At 36.8% G+C, this 23,745-nt stretch overlaps 2 protein-coding genes across 7 annotated transcripts in view; both read left to right on the top strand.

The window, feature by feature from the left end:
- The window catches only part of UFL1 (UFM1 specific ligase 1), a 32,347-nt gene extending 22,089 nt beyond the window's left edge, over positions 1-10,258 (top strand). The window contains exons 12-19 of the mRNA XM_059177051.1: positions 64-180; positions 3,341-3,458; positions 4,613-4,779; positions 4,860-4,990; positions 6,536-6,616; positions 6,894-6,979; positions 7,510-7,690; positions 8,293-10,258. Of these exons, the coding sequence (XP_059033034.1) occupies positions 64-180; positions 3,341-3,458; positions 4,613-4,779; positions 4,860-4,990; positions 6,536-6,616; positions 6,894-6,979; positions 7,510-7,690; positions 8,293-8,511 (1,100 nt within the window). The 3' untranslated portion in view covers positions 8,512-10,258. The remainder of the gene's footprint in view (positions 1-63; positions 181-3,340; positions 3,459-4,612; positions 4,780-4,859; positions 4,991-6,535; positions 6,617-6,893; positions 6,980-7,509; positions 7,691-8,292) is intronic.
- A 5,058-nt stretch (positions 10,259-15,316) lies between these two features.
- Positions 15,317-23,745, top strand: part of FHL5 (four and a half LIM domains 5) — a 48,380-nt gene continuing 39,951 nt past the window's right edge. For 4 of the 6 annotated variants that reach the window (XM_059177049.1, XM_059177047.1, XM_059177048.1 and 1 more), the window contains exon 1: positions 15,317-15,473. The gene's annotated coding sequence lies outside the window, so the exon portion shown is untranslated. Of the gene's footprint in view, positions 15,474-15,861; positions 16,099-23,745 lie in introns of those variants that run through there. The other 2 variants (XM_059177050.1, XM_059177045.1) reach the window with 2 other exon arrangements.

The raw sequence follows: 23,745 nt of genomic DNA, 5'->3' as shown, positions 1-23,745 counted from the left end.
GTAAAGTTTAATATGACAACGTAGTGTCATCATTTTCTACTCACTAATACCGTTTTCCACCAGAGGGCAGCGGAAGTGTGAGAGGAGGTGGTGGCAGCAATGCCAGAGAGTACAAAATCAAAAAAGTCAAGAAGAAAGGAAGGAAAGAAGAGGATAGTGATGATGAGTCATCTCACACTGGTATGTAGCTTTATTTTACTCCTCTTTTGTATGTGTGTGATTTTGTAAACAGTTTTCTTCAGATGTATATTATTAGATGTATATGCTAATGCAAGAAGACCTTGCTTTGCCCAGTGAGGGGACACGAATTTCAGTTACCACAGCTTAGTTGCTGACCCCCACGCCACAGCAACACGGTTCATATTTTAGTTACCAGGGTGTAATTAACAGTGAGTAATCGCATAAAGTACAGACATAGCTGCTGGCTCCTCAGTCCATTGATCAGCACATAAATAATACATGTGCGTCATGAGCTATGACAGTCACATCACTTATTTCAAAGTCTGATCACTGTGCGTCTCTTCTTCACTTTATGCACAGACAACAAACCATGTAGTTATGTTGCCTCCTTGTCTCCCAGTGATGAATCCATATGACATTTTGCAAAATGGATAATCAAAAGGGAATTGGCCAACAAAGATGAAAATGCAGCCAAGGAATGAAAAGTGATAACACAGGAAATAAAATATGAAGCATGAATAAATGGTGTTCAAGAAGAACTAGCTGACTGGGGGAATGTTGGCATTGCCACTGTTCAGGAGACTAGGTACGCAGCCACAGGAGCTCGGCAAAGGCGCACTTGCTGATGTAAACGGGGGAAGTGGTTGTGACAGTGACACAAAGGATGAAAATGTCTTAGAGGATGTGAAGTTGGCAGAAAACTTCATATTAAAGGAATTCTCAGAGACGTTTCACAACATTGTTGCCCAGTGTTTCTGATAAGCTAAATTACAGTATACTAAATTATAAGTATTGGTTTTCTTTTTCATTTCCCTGTACATTTATAAGCAACAGTAAGAGCTCTTAATGTTTTCACAGATATTTTTTAAAAATCACAGAATAATCATAAGTTTTCCCATTGTTTGATGAGAAGACCTTACACAGCCATTTTTATGCTTTCCCACTGCCCTACAAAACAAATTACAATATTTTATTAAAAAATGGATTTCTGCATATTCAAGTAGGAAACATTGATTTTATGCTAATTGGTTGATTGCTTCTAACAGGAGAATTAAGTATATCCATCTTCCTTTTTGGAGACTTGTTAGCATTTGGCACAGTTAAGTTAGCATGGGATATGTTAGTTTTTCTAAGTAAAACTATGATTCTTTTATGTTTGTGTTTTAAATAAATTTACTTAACAAAACTGAAGAGAGAAAAAAACTTGAAATGATGATAATTTGAAATTTCTTATTTTACCTCTTCTACAGAGCTTGTTATGTATGGGCTAGCGCTGGAAGGTATAGGTATCAGGTGACATGGCTTCAGCAATTAATATGCTACTACTCATGATAGCATCGTTGCTTAAGAGCTATCTTTAAAATATTCTAAGATAGGTAAAAATAGCTACTGTTCTCAACATGTATAAAACAATATTAATGAAAACCTTCTTCATACTAGCCCTGTTCTTATTTTAAATAGTATTAAGACTGTCCTCTGTGGGTTTTAATATTTCATTGATAAATGAATTTTTCTATTCCTCGGATGGACAAGGGGTGGGAGAAAAGGGGCATTTCATAAAATACTTCTCTAATATCTGTAGCCGTAAGTAATTGTTAAATGAGGCATGTGATACTCCTTTTATGCACAAATTATGGAGAGGGGCTATAAAGGTAGTAAAACCATTCTACCTAAAAAGATATAATTTCAGTGCCTTTGAAAGGGGGTTGTGTTAAAATCTCTGAAATGGGGGATATAATTAGGTTCTCAGCTAAAATACAGCACCAACTCAGTGTGAAAGATTACTAGATAGAAAAATAATTTAATAACTTATAAAATGCATTCAGGAAACAAACAGAGAAAGCAGAAACTATATGATGTGAAAGATCAGGAATGGAGGATAGCAGATCTCAAAAAGAAAGGATAGTGGATCTGTTCGAACATGTCCATCTGTTCTAAAGCTGTGATGGCAACTTAATTAGATCTTGACACATAGCGAAGAGTGATTTTTGAGCTAGTTTTTATTTTATTTATTTTACTATTTTTTATTTTTATGTCTAAGTTTTTACAATAACCAAACTTAGCTGGAAATAATCACTTTTATATTTTTACAACATTAATATTAGAAATATTGTTAGCTTTCTTTGCAACCCATGCTTATCTAAGTCATGAGAAGGCATGACCGTTCCACACTTAACAATTATTTCCATTATAGTAGCTGCATACAAATTTTCCCTGGCATAGAATTATTTTTTTTTAAGATTTTATTTATTTATTTGACAGAGATCACAGTAGGCAGAGAAGCAGGCAGAGAGAGAGGAAGGAAAGCAGGCTCCCTGCTGAGCGGAGAGCCTGATGCAGGGCTGGATCCCAGGACCCTGGGATTATGACCTGAGCTGAAGGCAGAGGCTTTAATCCACTGAGCCATCCAGGCGTGGTGTACAAAAATACAAAGAATTATTTTTGTAAGAAGAAAAATAAATGATGAGTGTAAAACTATGATTTTTCTTCATCTTTGCCTTTCCCAAAGGACAATTTTTAGCTTAATTTTATTGGAGTTGAGTTCATATGATTATAAAGACTTTTCCTGAAGATCTTCTACAAATTGTAAGGATGATTTGATTTTTAGTAACTATTCATTTTTATAAAGAAGGATATTCTGCTCGGTATACATTGTTCAACAAAGAGAAATTATCTTTTTCTTTAAAGATTTTTTTCCATCTAGTTGATTGTTTTGATTTGCCATGATTTGCATCATCCAAGTTAGATCGGGGAAAATCATCTTTATTATTTTTTGATTGACATTAAAACAGTCATTAAATAAAGTTAGAAAAAAAAACTTTTTTAAAGTTAGAAAATTATTACTCATAGGAAATGCCACTATTTTTCTTTAAAGATTTTATTTGTATATTTGACAGACAGAGATCACAAGTAGGCAGAGAGGAGGAAGCAGGCTCCCCGCAGAGCAGAGAGCCCGATGCGGGGCTCGATCCCAGGACCCTGAGATCATGCCACTATTTTTAAAATTGTTTTCATTGGGTACTGTTGTCACTGGTAATGTAGGAGTCTTTATGGTAGGCCGTGAATGAATTACCATCTTAGTAAATATGTTAATGAGCCTTGTTTGCTTTTAGGTTGCTTTATGTTTTGTTCTTTTTCCTATTGCGCATTTCTACCATAGGAAAGAAGAAGCCAGAGATCATTTTTATGTTCCAGGATGAAATTGAAGATGTTTTGAGAAAACACATACAAGATGCCCCTGAGGAATTTATTTCTGAACTTGCTGAGTATTTAATAAAGTAAGTATAAAAACATATTTTTTTTCTGTTTTATGATAGAAATTCAGTGAGTTATTAAATAAAATTTTGACCCAACATCATGGAAAATATAGATTTTAGGCCTTTACTTCTCAAAGCTTAGAATTTAATCCAGCCACCAAGTTCCAGATTTTGTTTGCCTATAGGGGCTGTTCAGTTTAACAAACATGTAAGTGCTTTGGGTGAGGTAGTGTGGGAAATAAAAGGCAAGAGTGTGGAGGCTCGGTCATTGATGTTTCAGTCCTAGTTGGGAGAAAAACACCAACTTGCTGGCTGCTCTCTGACATACCATGAAAAGTAACAACTAAAAGAAAAGACCTTTATCTATCTAGACTTGACAGAGAGTACACGGTACACTTTTAGGGAGAAATAAAGTAACAAACTATGTTCAGAGAACAAATTAGACAGCACTAGCTTATAATTGAGCCAAGCTAAATTTATTTTTATACAGAAGTAAAAGAAATTGTGTATAACTTGACCATTACTAGCTAACATGAGTTTCCCCTCAAGTTAGTTCCAGTGTGTAAGCATTGATAAATGGAATCCAGGAGCCCAGTGCATCTAACTTTGAATTCAGAAATACAGCTTTTGTCGTTTTGTTTTCCTTTTCACTGAATATTTTTGATGCATGAATACAGTACATAATCATATTTTTCGTATGTAAAAAGATAGTTACTACTAACCATTTGCCATTACTTAAAATAATCTATTCTGAAGTTGTTGAGCATAAAAAGTTTTTTAAAAAAAAAGTTTAGAATATATTATCTCTTTTAGAATTTTAGTAATTGAGAATTTATTATTCCTGTGTGTGGGGAACAGATTTATGTCCTATTCTCCAAATTAACTTTTATAAACTACTTTGGACTGAATTTGAATTAAAGCTTTTGTTACTGCTATTCTTGCTGTCTTTGGTGCAGTAATTTTGAGTACTTTAAAACTGAGAAAAATAATGCATTTAAGTTATTTAAGTCTTAGGATTAGAGGACAAATTCTTGTGAACTATATTCCAAATTAATCTTACTTGTTTAGAAAATCTAGAGGTATTTTCTTAAGGCTTACTTCCATAGAAGGAAAATTTCTTATATGCATAAACCCAGTACGTTTTAATAAACTAAATGTATTTATCTTGTGCACAGACCTCTTAATAAAACTTATCTTGAGGTGGTACGTTCAGTGTTCATGTCTTCATCTTCTTCTGCCTCTGGAACTGGTAGAAAGCGCACCATCAAGGACTTGCAAGAAGAGGTTTCAAATCTATACAATAATATTCGGCTATTTGAAAAAGGGGTGAAGTTCTTTACAGGTATACTTAATATTATTGTTTCAGTGACTTTCATAATTGTTCCTGGACATTCGTTTTAATAAAGCACCTTCATTTTCCAGATGATACACAAGCTGCTCTTATAAAGCACTTGCTGAAGACAGTATGTACTGATATCACTAACCTCATTTTCAACTTCTTGGCTTCGGATTTAATGATGGCAGTAGACGATCCTGCAGCCATTACTAGTGAAGTATGATAGTGATTTTCTTGTATTCTTGATGCATTATGTTTTGAAATAAAAGCATATTTTATTTTCTCACGTAAGAAATAGTCTAAAGGAAAGTAAAATAAAGGAAAGGGTTTTTAAGGGGAAAAAAATAAGATTTTTATTTTAAATTGGTGGTATAACCAGTCTGTTGAAAATAATGCTTAATTACTTTGGAATCAACACTTATTTTTTTTCCTACTTTTTGTTAATGTCGCATCCGTTTTTCTGGCTAAGTTGCCAATTGCTTACTGGTTTCTGGCCAGATTCCATAATTTCACAGTCATTTCTGAGTAGTGACACCATCTCATTTCAATATTTAGATGAATTGCAGTTTTTTGTTAAAATGCTAATCTCAAACTAAAGTCAAAATTCATTTCTTCCTCTCTCTTTTGAGAGGTAAGGTAGTGCTGTGGCTCCCAGTTGCTTAGAGAAGCTAGGGTGTGATCTGTCCCTACGACTCCTCCTCCTCCTCTTCTCTATCCCTATAGATCCACTTAAAGTTGGAGATTTAAGAAAAATGAAGGAGGCACAAGTGTTTCATAAGAGTGACTGCATATCATTGGCTATCATCTGGGTCCAATTCTGTGGCCTTATGTATCTCTTGCCCCACCGGTGGTGTAGGTTGTTTTGAGGCTGTTTTTTAGCATGTGACTCCCCCTTTAGCAAGGACCTTCCCCTAAACCTCCAAGCAGAGACACATTTATTTCTCCCTCCTACCCCAGCAAAGTACTGTACCCCTTCCCTCCTTCAGCCTGAGCAGTGACTCTCCAACTGCCTGGACAATTCCATATATCCTGCCTCTGCTGTGGGAAACACATGGGGTCCTGTCCCATGCCCTTCGGGGGCTACAGAACTGGAGTGGCATGTGACAGGGAGTCAGTAGGTCTCCCTTGTCTTCCAAGATTCACTGTAACTTTCAGTCAACCCATTCCACTAGGTCTCCATCAGAAATTTCACACTTCATAGGGCCATCAGACTCTAGTCAAGAAAGCCATCGTATTTCACAAGATACATTTATGTGGAGAGGGATGCTGAAAAGATTCCACCCACCATAAAGTATAACAACCAGCCAGCCATGGAGCAAGTTCTGTAGTTTATAGGCATTCTGGAATGGGACTTGGGAGTGGGAACCCCCTCATCTGGCATTAGGGAAGAACATTCTCCCCACCCCAATGGAAAATGGAGGGAGTAGCCTCTTAACCCCAAATTCTCTTTTCCCCCCAAAGATGAATGCTTTTCTCTCTCTCTCCCTGCCCTCCTCATCTTTCTCTTCCGCTTCTGGACCAAAAGGGAGGAGTAGGGCTATACCTAGCTTGATTGGCTGACTGGCTGTTGGCTAGCTCTCCAATTTTAGAATGTTTTTTAGCATATTTTTGTCCCTAGTTTGAAAGCTGAAATTCACAAATAAGGATAAATTCCATTCCGCATTCTATTATAGTAACAGATATGCTCTGTTTTCTTTTGTTTGATCTTCTGTCTACCACATGGCAAAGTCACAATCCCAAGAGAACTTTTTTCCCTTTGTAGGTAAGGAAAAAAATTTTAAGTAAATTATCAGAAGAAACCAAAGTAGCTCTCACAAAACTCCATAGCTCTCTGAATGAAAAGGTAAGTAAAGTTTGATTCTGTTTAGATAATGGGACTAGAATTTGTGATCTTTGAGTAGATTTTTATCAGAATAAATATAAACTCAATCTCTTCTAGAGGTAAAGGGGGAGAACAGGCTGGGAACATTTTATCCTATATCATAATTTCAAGTTCAATAACAAAATGACTTTTTAAAAAATTGTATTTAGAATGTAAAATTACAAAACCATTAACTGACTATATTTCTTTAGGCAACCTGTTAATAAAAGTAAATCGCTGTATTAAATACCTGTTTCAGAGCATAGAAGAGTTTCTTTCTTGTCTGGATTCTGCATCAGAAGCTTGTGATATTATGGTGAAAAGAGGAGACAAAAAAAGGGAAAGGTAACATTGAATTAATCTGTATTATTAATAAATTCTTAGATGTGTGATATTTCATAACCGAAGTTGGAATTTGACTCTCTGAACCTTGCACAAAGAATGCTTATATCCAAACGGCTACATACCGTCGAGCATATTCAATACATAGGTGGCCCTCCCTGACCAGTATCAATAAGGTAGCAAGGCTCCCTAATCCCAAGCCTGGGAACTTTATACCAGCTTTGAGACCTTCTTTACAGGAAATCTTACCTGTATCAGTGCACTTCTGTTTGATCTGCAGCAACTCAAAATAAAAATTACACTTTGAGGATCCCAACTATATCGTTTTCTATGTCGTGTTCTAGTATATTAGTTTATCCACAGCATTTTGGGTTACATGTCTGTATTTCATATTTAAAATGTCCCTGAAGATGTTTGTGGAGCTAGATAATTAAACTAGAGAAGCTAAAACTGAATACAGAAGGGAAGAACTAAAATTGGTAAGAGCTTGTTAAAACATGAGAATGTGTTTTTGTGATTTTATTTTTGTTTAGGCAGATACTGTTCCAGCATCGACAAGCACTGGCTGAACAGCTAAAAGTCACAGAAGACCCTGCTCTTATTCTGCACCTCACAGCAGTCCTTCTGTTTCAGTTCTCGACCCACAGCATGCTCCATGCACCTGGAAGATGTGTCCCACAGATCATTGCTTTTCTTAATAGTAAAATTCCAGAGGTATTACATTTTCCACACACTTGAAACTTTTAAAGCTTTTAGATTTTGAATATTTTGAATGGATAGGTATAAATCATCATGAACAATAAGACACAAAAACATATTAATATGACTTCCTGTTCTAAGAATGTGAACAGTGAATCAGAAGATTGATTTTTAAAAACTCAGCATAGCTCAAGAATCTTTTGAGGATTCTATAAGATCTATGGTAAAAAGAAGTCTTCCATTTCAGCTTATGCAAATTTAACCTGTTCTTCAAGGACCAGTTCCAAAAGTCTTAACCTGCACAAATTCTTCTGAGAGATTTCTCAACTAAAAGGAATCTGGCTTCTTTGAACTTCCATATCACTTTGACTTAATCTCTAGTTAATAGAATTTAGCTGAGTCAGTTTACATTAAAATGATGCGTATTCATGTGTGATCACCCCTAACCTGTCAACTCCTTGCCAGCAAGGACCTTACTAGTTTGAGCCTTCTACTTACTTAGCCAGTGATTTGTAAAGATGAAGACCTTCATGGTGTATTGGTTGAACAAATCTGGTTTGTTCTATAGAAAATTAAATCACATTTGTTAATCTTTCTTCTCTTTTCTCTTTTCACAGGATCAGCATACTCTTTTGGTAAAGTATCAAGGTTTAGTTGTAAAGCATTTAGTTAGTCAAAATAAGAAGACTGGACAGGGAGATGATCCCTTGAGTGATGAATTAGACAAAGAACAAGAAGATATCACCAACACTACTCGCAAAGAGCTTCAAGAACTTTCTTCATCTATTAAAGACCTTGTACTCAAGTCCAGGAAATCATCTGTGACAGAAGAGTAATGATCTTGATTTACTTTTGTCATATAGTAAACATTTTTCCCGAAGTTTAAAGTGAGGGGTTACCAAAAAATATTCACTTCACAACCCTCGAGTCCCCCTATAACCCCCCCCAACACACACACAATTCAGTTTAAAGAGGAGTGTCATTGTGTTCAGTGTAAATCTTAGAAAAATGTGAAATTTTTGTAAATTGGGTTCAACCATGGAAGACTTCTTTTTCACATTATAATTCTAAAAATTACCATTTCAGGTTTATTTTATTTTCAGATGCTGAATGAAGAATAAATTTTCTGAAATCTTTCATCTAGAAAAGGACTCATGCATTGTGTTATTAGATTTCAAGTGACATTCTTACATTTATATATATATATATATATATATTAGGCAGCACCTTAAAATGTGGTCTTTTATTTTAACGAAAAGAAAACCCTTTGGTGTCAGAATAAAAATCATGGATTTTAAAATTAATAGAGAGTGCTTCAAACCTAAAATACAGAAATTTACAAAAACTTTTTTTTATTACTAGGCCCTTGCTCTTATTTCTGGCAGATAGAGGGCCTCCCATATCCCCCACAAGAGTGACCTAGGTTGGGGATATCTTTAAAGGTGCAGAATACCAAAGAGGCCCATGCACTGCTGTGGTCTATTCTAACACAAGATGCTAACAAGTGAGAGAAAAAGTTGCTTCTTAAGAGGTATAAGTCACATTTCAACATTGGAATAACAAAATGTAATACAAGTATTTTTCTTTAACCCAGTTTGCATTTCTAAATGTCTTTTTTTTTAATAACAGTATTCACTCTGGCATCTAATTCTTTGTTATGAGAGGATCCATAAGTGCACTGAAGTCATTAGAACTTTATTTTTTTCCAAAAATGAAAATCCTTATAAGAAAATAGGTATTCTTATTTTCTAAAGATTATTAGTAGTTAAAAGTAACAAATAGTTCCTTGGAGTAATAATTTCAAGCAAGTGAGATTTAAGCAACAATTTATTATATATCAAAAAGAAATTTATTTTGAATAGAATAGAAAGTTAAATCTCAAGTATCAAGAAAGTACTATTTTATGTAATTTCTTATATGGTACATGTTTCAAAATGTCAATACAAATATCAGTCTACTTCTAATTCCAAAGTATTAATACTTAGTGAAAGAAATTGATATAATTGCTAACTAAGCATTATTATTAAAGTTGATAGGAATGTAACATAAATTTTAAAATGTTTTTCCATTGGTAATTTTCTATTAATGTATTTTCATATGGGCAAAGGAAGAAAAATGACAAATCCTCTGTGACCACAAATTTCAGTTAGTTTTGTTTATTCAGTTTTCAAAATACTGAACACCCAGTCTAATGTGTTATTCAGTCTTAAAGTACCTTCTCAATTATGTCTCAGCAGATACCAAAATAATCCACATTTGTGTCAAACTAGATCATAGACAATGAAGCAAATAAAATCATTCTGACTTTATTAATTTGTAGGAATAAAAATAGGAGAGACAACCAAGCAAATAAAAAGAAAACCATTCTGTCCTGTTCACATTCATTTTTTTTCATTCATCAAAATAGTTCATATTTTTCCTCAGTAAATAAGAGTTTTTATTGTTTTTGAAAAAAATCTAGATGATTTTGTATGTAAAATTCTAATTTTGATAAAATAAGAATTCTTAAATGGTTATCTACTATGATCTTGGTAGGCAGATTGAAGGATGTTATTAAAAATAAAGTTTTCTGTTTCTATTAAATTTTGTGGTACTTTGAAGCTTTCATTATTTTAATTATTAGAATGCATTGTGTGTGTGTTATATGTAGTGTATTTACATTTTAAAATCCTGATACTGAACATTTTTCAAAGTTTTTATTAAATTTTTCTTATGCAAAAATAGTTCCATAGTCCTCAATATCTCATTCCTTGAATGTTTACCATTCGTGAACCATTTCACCTTAGTAAATCATTTTCAGTTAGCTGAACTTCAGCAAATGTGCAGCTGTACTCTCATATCTGCTACTTCCTACTGTTGCAGATACAACAGAGATACTTGAATAACAGGTTCATGTTTCTGTCTCCAGACCATGTGTTTCTGAAGAGTCGAGGGAAACCCACTTCTGGTCATCAGAAGAATTCAATGAACAGTGGCATATCTTATCAAAATCAGTGAATTTTCAGAAAAGACATTAATACTAGATTAGAGTAAGTGTAGAAGTTGCTTAAACTGAATATAGAACCATCTGGAACTCTTTAGAGAATATATTTTAGTCAGACCATAAAGCACCAAGGATGAGGTCCAAGTGCAACCGTGATAGTATAGTGTATAGATTGAGAAGAGCAGTTAGTTCATTCCTTCCCCAGGAATGCTACTCAACCCAGAGCCAAATGGGACTTTATTTCTATCAAGGACTAGCAAGTGAGTTGGGTAGAGGGTGGGGTTAATGGAAGGTTTGCTTTCTTTGACTAATACCAATGAAGCCATTACCCCAGTGTATATAGGAGATGAAAGAAACATGTAGATAAATTCCTCTGGGATATTTTCCACAGAAATCTGGGACCACTATGAAAGTGGCCATTAAAATGGCCTAAGGAGGGACGCCTGGGTGGCTCAGTTGGTTGGACAACTGCCTTCGGCTCAGGTCATGATCCCAGAGTCCCGGGATCAAGTCCCGCATCAGGCTCCCAGCTCCAAGGGGAGTCTGCTTCTCCCTCTGACCTTCTCCTCGCTCATGCTCTCTCTCACGGTCTCTCTCTCAAATAAATAAATAAAATCTTTAAAAAAAAAAAAAAAAAAAGTGGCCTAAGGAGTCACACAAGTTGTTCTACCTTGAAGACCACACTACATAAATAGATAGAACCCAAGAGAGAGAGACTTACTCCAAACCATCGAAAAAAGAAACCTTGACTTTCAGGCTTTCAGAAATACAGTGTTTATTTCATTTACATCACCAAACGAGAGGGAATAATTACTTTGGACATGTATTAAATTTTTATAAGTTCTCAGTGTTGTGTTTTATTTGTTTTACCAGGCTTGCCTCTATTTGTACCTCTATTTCCCTTCAGTGATTAGCAATAAGACTTAACCTTGATGTGTGTTTAAAGAGCAGGAAGGGGTTATGTTGTGTGATAGAAGAAAGGGGAGACGTGGGGAATTTAAATCCTTGGCGCAACAATATCCTGGATGCAGGTATGACTGCCAAGTACTAGAAGTACCAATGTACATCTTAAAAATACACCTTGTTTTCAAGGAGATGGCAAGAATCAACAACTGTAGTTCAATATAGTGTTTTGAGAGAAATATTCAGAGGGTGATGTGGGGGAAGAAATGAAAGTCAAATGTCTTTGACAGCGAGAGGGAACTTAACAGACTAGAGATCACCTCCTGAACTGAGTCCTGAAAGAAAAGGAGGACCAGCCTTGGGAAAATGGGGGAAGGGAAAGCAGCCAGGCGTTTCTGGGACAGAAGAGATCCGGAAGTACTAAAACATGAACTAACATGAAATAGACACTTCGGAAGCCCTAAGTATGAGAAATATGAAAAATGGTCTGGGGAAGTAGGGTAAGATGAAGCTGAAGAGACCAGAGAGAGATCTTGAAATTCCTTATATGTATACTAAGCGAGAAAGTTTAGCCATTTTCCTGAAAATAAGGGGAACCTTTTCGGGATTTAATTAAGCAGGAAAGTAAGGTAATTAGATCTGTCTTTTAGAAAGAGCACCCATTCTGAAAGGCAGTTTGACAACTTTATTACCAAAATACAGTATTTGTGAAATCAGTGTCTCTCCTATCTGAAAAGTAAAATGGGGACTTAGTATGTAGGAGTCTTTTTCCCAACCTGTAGTCAAAAAGAAATGAGGTGGTCTTCTTGGCTCTGAAATATTCTTGCTTATTCAGATGACAGTCCACCAAAACGAAACCAAGCAAACAAACAAAAACACCTTTCTCTGACTAGTCAAGCTAAGACAAAGTTCCCAAAGGTTTTCTCTTACATTTCTAGTCATTCAATGTGAAGAAGAAAAAGTGCTTGGTCAAATTGCTTTCCTACTGAGCTTATCTACTCACCTAAAATATACCTGTACCTTAACTCTATCACGTAGACTTATAGATTGCTTGGAGGCAGGACACATAGTGAGTACAGAATACATAGTGGTTTAAATAGTATCTAATGAACGTAAATGAACTTAAAATGAGTGTTCTGTATTTTTCTCCTTCCCCATTTCTCACTGAAATCTAAGTCCTTGTGATTCATACATTATAAACGCTCAGGGTAAGTTCTGGTGTTGAAGAAAACAAATCAGAGAGACAGAAGGGCACAATTCCACAATATATTTCATGTGTTTCATTATTTTGCAGCCTTAATTCATAACCACTTTAAAATGTTTGATTTGGAAGATCATTCACAGTATATTAAGTAGAAAAGGATGCAGAACTATATATATAATGTCGTCTTGGTTTTCTAATTAAATATACTGTATAAACATTTGCATAAGTACATTTACATAAACATTTCCTTGTATAGTTCTATGCATGCATACAAAATGTTCTAAAGAGATTTGGGTTGTGACTCTTTTAGATTGCAAGTCATTTTAAACTTTATTTGTTTCAAATCTTAATCCAAGTTTTCTGCAAGAAGCATGTATTTTATAATTTGATAAACCGATAAATTTAAAATATGGTTTTACAGTGATGTAGAGAAATGACAGGAGGGGATACTGACCATTTCAAGACTGTTACAGTAATGCAAGGGAGAAAAGTGAGCACCAGAATGCAGGGATGATGACAGACTTGAAGGGGAGATTTAACAAAGGAGAACCAGCAGAAGTTGGGGTTGGGGATAAATAATGGGGCTGGGGCAGAATAAGGGAAGACGGTCTAAGATGACGGCTTGGATGACTGTGTCATGCCCTGAGGAGGAACGCCAGTAGACTAGCAGGTTTGGAGTGAGAAGAAGATGAGATGATGTATTAGGGACTTTGCAGTTTGAGGTGCATGAGGACCTGTAGACAAAGCCAACAGCCAGCAGGAGGCAGGTCTGGAACCTTACAGAGCAAGTGAGAATACAGGTTTGGGAGTCATGTAATCGCTAATGGTTTCCATCAGGAGTGCCATGGAGAGTGTGCAGAGAAGCCTGCTGACCTGAGGAGGAAGCTCTAGGGAAGGGTGAGATGAATAAAGGGAGAGGAGGCTAAAGAACAAGGAGGAAATCAGGAGCGTGTAACTTAGGGAACCCTAGAGCAAATTTTAAAAAGAAATAGGGCCAAAGACGAGAAATTTCAGGTAAGGTTAAAGACAGCACCCTTTAAAGTGCTCATTAAGACCTTTTTTTTTTTTTTTTTAATTTATTTTTTATTTATTTTTGGCATAACAGTATTCATTATTTTTTCACCACACCCAGTGCTCCATGCAATCGTGCCCTCTCTAATACCCACCACCTGGTACCCCAACCTCCTCCCCCACCCCCACCCCCACCCCCCGCCAATTCAAACCCCTCAGATTGTTTTTTAGAGTCCATAGTCTCTCATGGTTCACCTCCTCTTCCAATTTCCCCCAACTCCCTTTTACGAACTTAATGAAGCTTTTTTGGTGGAGTAGTTCAAGGGGAAGAATTAATGCAACTGTCTGAGGAGGAACCAGAAGGATCAGAAGTTTTGTTTTTTGTTTTTTAAATATTTTATTTATTTGACAGACAGAGATCACAAGTAGGCAGAGAGGCAGGCAGAGAGAGAGGGGGGAAGCAGCCTTCCCGCCGAGCAGAAAGCCGGATGCGGGGCTCAATCCCAGGACCCTGAGATCATGACCTAAGCCAAAGGTAGAGGCTTTAACCCACTGAGCCACCCAGGCACCCCAGGATCAGAAGTTTTATCAGTGAATGTAGATCACCCTCTCGGGAAGCATAGGAGTAAACAAAGGATGATGGCCCCATAATTAGGTGGGAACATATGCAATTTTATATCTCCAAGACTCCACTTCCTCACCCTGAAAAGAATAAAAATAAGTCCCGGCTAGCAGTAGTATCACGAGGGTTGAAATCTATCACTAGTTGAATGTATTCGTGTTCTCTCACTGAATCGATTTGTTGTTGTTGCTTGCCATGGTTTTTTTTTTTTTCATGTTTTCATTTTCATATCTTAATCATCGAATTCAAGTGAATAGCAATGCGCACACTTGACTGGCTTTGCATTTCCCTAACTCAAGTTTTTTTATTGTATCTACCTGAGTTTGATCTCAGAAAATATTAGTGTGTAATTCCGTTAGCACTTAGAACAAGAACAGTTTTTGTCTGGGAATAAATGGGGTGAAGGCAGGACACTTCTCCTCTCACCCCATCTTATAAAATGAAGAAACAGCCTCAAGCAGAGATTCTAGGAACAAACCGTATTTGCTTTATGGATCAAACTGACCCACGGAAAATTCCTGTCCTAGATTAGTTCAATATTCAAACATTTCTTTAGATTCAACTCTCGAAATCTCTATCCACTTTTTTTTTTTTAAAGATTTATTTATTGGTCAGAGAGAGAAGGGGATGGAGAGAGAGTGCACACGCACACAAGCAGGGGGAGCGGTAGGCAGAGGGAGAAGCAGGCTCCCCGCTGAGCAAGAATACGGATGCTGGGCTTGATCCTGAGGTCCTGAGGTCATGACCTGAGCCAAAGTCAGAAGCTTAACCGAGTGAGCCACCCAGGGATCCCAATCCACTTTTCCTCTTTTTTTAATCAAAGACTTCAAAAGACCAGACAAGTCTCTGTTTAAATGAAGTCACACAGCCATGCCGTGACATAACAATTGTTGCCAGCTCACGGGGCAATAGGCAAAAGCAGGGAATGGTGAGTCCACAGTGAGGTTCGGGAAGCAGGTAACAACCTGCAGTTATTCTAGTCAAATCCAAGGCTCTAAGTTCTCAAATTTCCTAAGAACGCAGTGATAGAGGCCATACCCCAAGGTTAATCTCTCAAGCACCAAAAATTCTGCAGGTAAGAACATGGGGCCTCATCTCTTTCCAGAGAGTTCAACAGAAAAGCTCTGTAATGCAACCATTTCTAACCTAAAGGTAGGTTCAGAGAGTCATCAGAAAACAAGACAAAACAAAATTTTTAAAAAAATATATTAATCAAGGAAAAAGAAAGTATATCATCATTTTGGAAATTTTTAAAAGTTAAATATGCCCTTAATTTAGCCTAAGCAGTGGGAATTTCTTGTGTATGTATATGAGTTGTCTGTATATACACTTGCATTTTAAACTTTTGGGGGCTTACCCAGATATTCCAAGTACTCATTTTGGCAGGATTTCCCTTTAAGGATATCCTGCAGAGAATTTGTTCCTCACAATTTGACGTAAAAATTGACAGGGAGTGCTTTTCCAGCCCAGTAGGAGTCAGCTCCGTGCACATCACAAGACTTGGAGGAAACCAACTCACTCTCCCATTTCCTCCTACAAAGTTGAAAAAGCTGCAGTTGGGAGGGACCCTCAGATAGCTCTGGTGGTCCTTTCTGTTCCTTTTGGAGTTGACATTTGAAAGTGTCAGAGGACAAAAATCATCATCACATATTCTCCTTTCATACTCTTTAAATCACAGGAAAAGGCAGCCTTGAGAAAAAGTAAGTTTTGTTTTCTTTTCTGTAATATTTCCTTTGTAGTTTTTTTATGTGGTATTTCGGCTTTCGGTTTTTTTTTGTTGTTGTTGTTTTTGTTTTGTTTTGTTTTTTTAAGTATGAGAGATTCTTATAAACATTCTAGTGACTGCTTATGAGAAAATTCTTACTTGGCAAGTAAGTGCGTATCTTGAAGTTTCTTAGAAACTCTTCAAAAGCCACTTGAGCCAACAGTTGTCAAATTTTATAAGATGAGCTTTTCAGATGTCTCATTTCAATAATATGCATGCGGAGGTTATACAGTGGTCAGAGAACTCTTTCGAGTTGTCGCCTCTGTTCTGAAAGTGGTCTTTACACATGGGGGTATGTGTAGCTTTGTTGCCATGAAAAGGAGGTGGCAGGATTCCGGGGATTTACTTGGCTTAACTTATTTGAATGACTAACTTTATTACTGTGGTTATTTTATGGCTGGGTTTATATATCCACAGCACAATTCAAAGCCACTTACAGATTTTAAATATTAGTGAGATTCCTTCTATGTTCAAGAAAAATTTGCCTACTTTCCAGATGCAGGCTTAAACACCATTCCTAATGTGAGGTTTTCAGAGATTGATGAAATGTCTGTGTGTCTGGCCCACACAAATATATAACCTAGTACAGGAATCGAAAGCATTGCTTCCTGAAGCAAACGGTTACTGCCGCAAAAGCGTGCATCCCACATGTGTTTATGTTTTTTCCCAGTATATAGTCAGACTCCCTTCAGAGTCTGTCAGCCATTTGAAAAACCAAATGCAAGCCCTCAGCTGTCAGTCTGGGTTTCAGAAAGGTGGAAACTAAAAAGAATCATTAATAAAATGTGTAATCCTGATAAATAAAATGTAAGAAAATCCTCAAGTCACTTTAGCTGTCATTTCACATCCATAATATCGTCATGTATAAATTCTAGTGTTTTCATTAGCGAAGGCTATAGATGAATATTTAACACAAACACTGCAAAAATGTTCCATACACGGTATTTCTTACCATATTTGTTATGATATATGCCTGAAGCCATGCTCCGAATCGTTTGATGGGGAAGGTAAACACCCACGTCTATTTTCCACACTTGCTCTATTTATTTCCACATGTTATCATTAGTTGCCAGTTCTGAGTCTGTTCTACCTAACCAAGAGGGGCACATTTGCGTCTTAATGTCACATCACCTCACTGACAAGTTTACCTCTTATTTTTATTATACTTGCCAACAACATTTTGAATAAAGGTGGATTAATTTGCCTTCCTTAGGCAAGCCTAGTAACTTTCTACTGTAATATTGAAAATAAATGTTCATCTAGAACACGTTGGAAAAGCTCTGATTTGTTTTTTATGTTTTCAATCTAGGAAACATGATTTCTTTACAATTGAAACCCAAATCCTTGGGTTCGCATGAGGAGTTCTGAGTCAGATATCAGTTCAACAGACTTGTATTTCTGGGCTCTCGTAATTGTCTTTTTCCTCTGTGATTGTCATAATTTTTCTTGGTTACCTTTTGATGCCCTGGAAATGATCAGCTTGGCATTTATTTGTCTCCACAGATTATAGGTGCCCTTAAGAATCTGACAGAATCAGGGGTGCCTGGGTGGCTCAGTGGGTTGAGCCTCTGCCTTCGGCTCATGTCATGATCCCAGGGTCCTGGGATCGAGCCCTGCATCAGGCTCTCTGCTCAGGGGGGAGCCTGCTTCCCCTCCTCTCTCTGCCTGCCTCTCTGCCTACTTGTGATCTCTCTCCCTCTGTCAAAAATAAATAAATAAAATCTTAAAAAAAAAAAGAATCTGACAGAATCAGTGTACTCTCTTCTAAAAACAAACAAACAAAAAAGGCCTATTGCAAATAGATTTTTCAGTGACATTTGTGGGGTTGACAGACCCCTGAATTCTGTCCTTGAGTATTCTTGGAGGTCCTGATTATGAACTACATTTTCTGTGAAGCAGAAACTTCAGTTTTAGGCATACCTTGGTGCCAGTGGGTTCACCAAAATCTTCAGAAGTCTTAGGGTGGAAGAACACCTAAACTGTCTCTTTAAACTGTCCTCACCTGAAGACAGGTAAGGCTAAGGCAAGGATTTCAGTTTAAGGGTTAATTTTTAAAGCAGGTGCTTAGTGAATTCATGGCCATACTTGTCCTGAACAGCGGGTCACGGAAATAAAAATGGAGTATTCAAGTAGCCGAACAGTTCCTTTTGTGGAGAACAAGGCTTAGGATGGAAGGGGAATAGGATTAACCCACTGAGGACCCCAGGATGTGGAATAGATGACTATAGAGATGTCCTCCTTTTTCTCTGACCATCCTCCTAACTCTCCATTGCTACCTATCGGTACACTGGAACCTAAAAGGAAGAGCCAAACCAGTGCCCTAACAGGGTATACCTTACACTTCAAGGCTCACTGTCTTCAACCTTCCCTTCTTTATTGGCTCCCTCCATCAGCACTTAAACATGCTCAAATTTTCCATCTTAAAATGCCTCTCTTTCATGACTGAGCTCTTACACTTCCCCTCTCCCTCAGCTTCATAGATCAAGCTCCAGAAAATTTGTCTACACTCTATTAATCTCTACTTCCTGAGTCTCACTTCTCAATCTATTGAAGTCTGGCTTTCATTCTCACCGGTTTTCCCCAGTTCTCATGAAAGTTATCAATCACTAGCATATTGTTAAATCCAGCAGACATTTCTCATTACCTATCAGTATCTCAAATCAATTTCACACTCTTCTCCACTTTCCCCACCTTGAGACACACTCTTCACCCAGGGCTTCCATGATACCAAACTCATGGTGCTCTCTCCCACTAAGACCACTTTTCTTGGTCTGTTTTGCAGGTTCCCCTTCTTCTTCCTGTATGCTGGACTCCCTTTTCTTTTCCTGGGCAATTTCACTGCTTCAGTTATCATCTGTTCTATAGGCGAACCCAAAAATCTAGATCTGAGATATCTTTTCTGAGCTAAAGACCTATGTGTCCAACTGTCTGCTGAAATCAGAACTGAGTAGAGTAGGCTTGGGGCTGGTGAGTAAAATGGGGAAGGAGGGAGGGACATCAGGAACAACGAGGACTTTCTCTAAGACCCCTTCCAATATGCTCAAGTAATTTATATGGTTTCCCTGTCATTTATATGGTTTCCAATGCTCTCTTTAGTCCTGGCTAAACAACTCTACTTGGATACCCCAAAGTCTCAAATCTCACGATTTAATCTAAAATTAAATTCATCATTTCTCTCTCCTGCTCCCCGCCCTGATTCCTTAAAGTATACTCTTCCATGGTAAATGATACCATGATGAAACCAGCTGCCCAAGCCAGAAATATGGGGGAATTCCTCCCTCCCTCAATTCATGTATCTTTGGAGACCCAAAGAATCTCCAAGTTTATTTATTTACCAAGGCCTCTCCTCTGACACTAACACTACACTATTCGAGGCTGCCATCTTCTTTTACTCGGTGAATAGCAGCCCTTTCACTGGTCTCCCTGCCTCCGAATTGTCCTCTTCTACTGCATTCTCCATACTGAAGCCAGAATAACTGATCTCAAACAATTGCTCTAAAAACACATCTAATTCTGCCAACCTCTTTCTTCACACTTTTCCCGAATACTCCATTGACCTTAAGATAATGTCCAGATTCCTTCTTAAGGTTAAAGAGAAACAATAGAGTCTAGGGGATTACAGCAGATCTCTCCAAACATTAAGGTGCTCCGGTAGAGCCTGGTCTTTGTTAAAATGCAGGTTCTGGTTCTATAGGTCTGGATCGATGCCTGAATTTTTACATGTCTAACAAGACTTCCAGGTGAAGCTAATGATACTCGTTGAAGGACCATGCTTCTCCTGCTAGATTGTCTGGAGCTCAAGTCTTAGGTGTGTCACTCACTTGGTCGAAGAACTTGAAGTCACTTAGCCTCTGTGTGTCTCCTTTGCCTTGTATATAAAATGGAGATCATGATGGTATACCTTTTTCTTAGGTTTTTTATGAGGAATAAACATGTTATATTAAAATTATTTGCTGCAGTGCCTAGCACAGAGTGTTAAGTGCTACTTACTATCATTAGTCAAGACCTTCAATCACTTAGCCTCTCCATTCTTCTCCAAACCAGTTTTTACTGCACACACACACGCATGCACACACACACACACACACACACACACACACACAGTACTGCTCACTCATACCGAATGACCTTTAGAAAATTAAGAATAGAGCAAATGCCTCTTTTATGTCAAGTTCCCATAGCACTTTTTGGCAGAGCCCTCTGCACACAGTCCTAACTCAACTCGGTCCCGCTCTTCTTAATTTACATCTCAGCTCAGATGATGTATCTTCCAGGAAGTACTTACAGACCATCCTCCATCCGAGTCCACACTTCATACCACTTTTGAATATGCTCACATCACCAGGGTGCCCTCTGGTCTCAGATTATCTCATTTTTTTATCTGTATCTCCTATAAGACAATCTGTCCCATTAGAGTAAAGGACTGCGGCAATTACTGCTGACTTTCTAGCGTCTCACACTCTTTTGCAGGTTGCAGGGATCAGTAAAGAATGAGTGCAATTTTTTTTAAAAGGTTTTACTTATTTATTTGACAGACAGAGATCACAAGTAAGCAGAGAGGCAGCAGAGAGGGAGAGAGGGGGAAGCAGGCTCCCAGCTGAGCAGAAAGCCTGATGCAGGGCTTGAGACTCAGGAAATGGTCATCAACATAACACAGAGATTCACGCTCTACAGAAAACTTGATCCACGGACCCTGAGATCATGACCTGAGCTGAAGGCAGTGGCTTAACCCACTGAGCCACCCAGGCGCCCCAAGAATGAGTGCATTTTATAGATGCATTTCCAAAGACCTGTAACATGAGAAATGGAGATAGGGAACAGAGAGCTTTAAGATCTGGTTTGAGAAAAGGGAAATATCGTATGTAACACTCCAAATGCTGCTCTGGGTCGGACTGTTAACACAATGGAAAGGAGAAAAAATGTTTCAAATATATAAAATAAATAAGGTTAGTAAGTCAATGAAATGATGATAGTGTGATACAGAGAAGAGAGTCAAGACTTTGAAGTCTGGTCCATGTTGAGTTCCCTGTGAACTCAGGCAGATGAGTTTGCTTCCCTGCCTCAATGATGGAATACAAACACCTATTTTACAGAATTTTGTATTAGAGCAAAGGCATTTTTAATTTTTCTTTCTTCTCAAATTCTTCTGCTACAATTCTGTTGCTACTAGCAAAGATTTGAGATATTCCTTTGTTTGTTTATTCTGCCAGAGCAGTATTCACCAAATGGATCCCGAGTTTTATTTTTCAGTCGATCACTTTGATGTATCAGATTCTCCCCTCATGTTATTTAACAATACACTTTCTGAGGTTATTTGCAATTTAATCACAATTACAGCACTGAAGATGGTGCAGAACAGGCTTCTGGGATTCCTGTTTCCCAGCTTGATCCGGTTCTCTTTAAGATTCCTTTTCCTTATAGCTGTTCATAAGACAATTTAATTAACATGGTCATTGATCTCCTAGCATGTTTTTAAAAAAAAATTAATCTTTTTTTTTTTTTTTTTACAGAGCCAAAAAGTCATACATAAAGGTAATTCATTCATTCATTCATATATTCACTCATTCATCAAGCAGACCAAGCCAGCGTAGCACCTCAGAGAAACGGGTCAACCGTTCAGTTTTCTGTAGAGCGTGAATCTCTGCATTACGTTGATGACCATTTCCTGAGTCTTCTTTGAACAAAGAATGGTCTAGCATACATTTTGACCAAACGCCTCTCAGGATAGAACTCACAATGCTTCAGTTTTGTGGGAAATTGTGTCTTAACATTAAGACCAACGCATCTTTAGCAGATTTGTGGGTATAATTTGCATGGCGAGAAAAATAAAGCATCTGACATTGAGCTGTCATGCTACCTAAATGAAGTAAGACTTAATTTTTAAAAATGATTTCTGGTCCTATAATTACATTCACTCTATTAATCTGTTCTCTTGAACACTTTTAGAGTTATACTATCACAGAAGATTCTAATCTTTGAACTTTTTTTTTTTAAACAACTGTACTCTTAACTTTGTTCAATATTTTATTTTTCTTATTATCAAAGGATACATTGTACAATTTCTATAGAGTACTGGCCAGTAAAAATGTTTTTAAAAATCCATAACTTCAATCAAGAGGCCTAGAATTTGAGTGTATTTTCTTCTAAACTTGTTTTCTATTCTTTAATGGTACTTATGTGGTTGCGATCACACTAATTATTCACTTCATACTCTTTTTCTTATTTAGAGCAATATCAGAACCATTTTGCCACATCATTAAATACTTTTCCAAACACCATATTAGCGACTTCTAGTATTATTTTAAAGTCATTTGGTAAATAATTTCATATTCTTTTAAGCAGCCTGTAGAAGTCCTTTTCAAATCCTAAACTTAGACACAATTTAGTAGTTAACAAAATAGAACTAAAAAACACAAATATACTTTGAAACTTTACATCTTTGTAAAGAGCCAGACAATAAATATAGAGATTACTTAAGATAAAAATAAAATCTTAAAAAAAATAAAGTAGTCACAGACTGTATGTAAATGGAAGTGTGGCCATGTTCCATTAAAACTATTTATGGGCACAAATTTAAATTTCCTATCATTTCACGTGTCAAAACATTGTATTCTTCTTTTGGATTTATGGGTTTTTTTCTTCATTTAAAAATGTAAAAGCTAAGTTTAGGTCAAAGGCCATACAGACACAAGCAGTGGCTAGATTTTCTTCCCTGGGCTTAAGAAGGCAACCTCTAATCTGAAGCCTGGTTCCAAGAACTTTGGCTTCACCAGGTTTGAGAAGCTTCTGTGAGAACATGCATAGATAAATGTTCTTAAGAAGAGGTAAATAGCTTTCATTAGATGTTCATTAGATGTTCATTAGATGTTAAACAAATTCTTAAACTAAAATGTTTAAAAATCATGTTTCAGATAATATACATGAAAACACTTTGTGAATCATAAGTTGTTTTTTTAAAGATTTTATTCATTTATTTGAGAGAAAGAGAGAGCATGTAGAATTGGGGGGGGGGTTCAGAGGGACAGGGAGAAGCAGGCATCTCAACCATAAATCATTTATTAAAACATATATCGGTATTTCACTTATGATGTAATTCAGTGAAAACCCAAATGACCTGAAAAAATTGATTAATAGAAATAAATGTATGCCATTGCCAAAATTGCACCTAGGAAACTGGTACTTGAAATCCAAAAACCTTATAAACTAGAACCTACAGAGAAAATAGTTAAGTCACATTCCCAAACACACTAAAAGTAAGAATTAACAGTTATTCTGATCAAGGTAATTAGAATATTTATTGTTTTGTTTATTTTTTGGCTGAGCCAGGAGCTTAAAAATAATGCTAATCATTCCTTCATTTTGTTTTTAAGTTTTAAACTACAAAGTTAGCATAACTAGAAAAATCCCAATTGTCAACATCCTGGTTAATAAAAGCAGTATATGGATTCCTGTCTCTCTCTCCTCCCTTTTCCCCACATACACATATACATAGTTCAACAAAGAAACTGAAAAATAAAACCACCTTTATTGCAACATATGTGTGGATTTGAAAGCGCCACTTAATCGTATATCTCTACTTTTC

The sequence above is a fragment of the Mustela lutreola genome, chromosome 6, assembly GCF_030435805.1.
Source record: "Mustela lutreola isolate mMusLut2 chromosome 6, mMusLut2.pri, whole genome shotgun sequence".
Taxonomy (NCBI): domain Eukaryota; kingdom Metazoa; phylum Chordata; class Mammalia; order Carnivora; family Mustelidae; genus Mustela; species Mustela lutreola.
The sequence above is the reverse complement of the archived record's forward strand: the minus strand, read 5'-3'. Positions and strand labels throughout refer to the sequence as shown.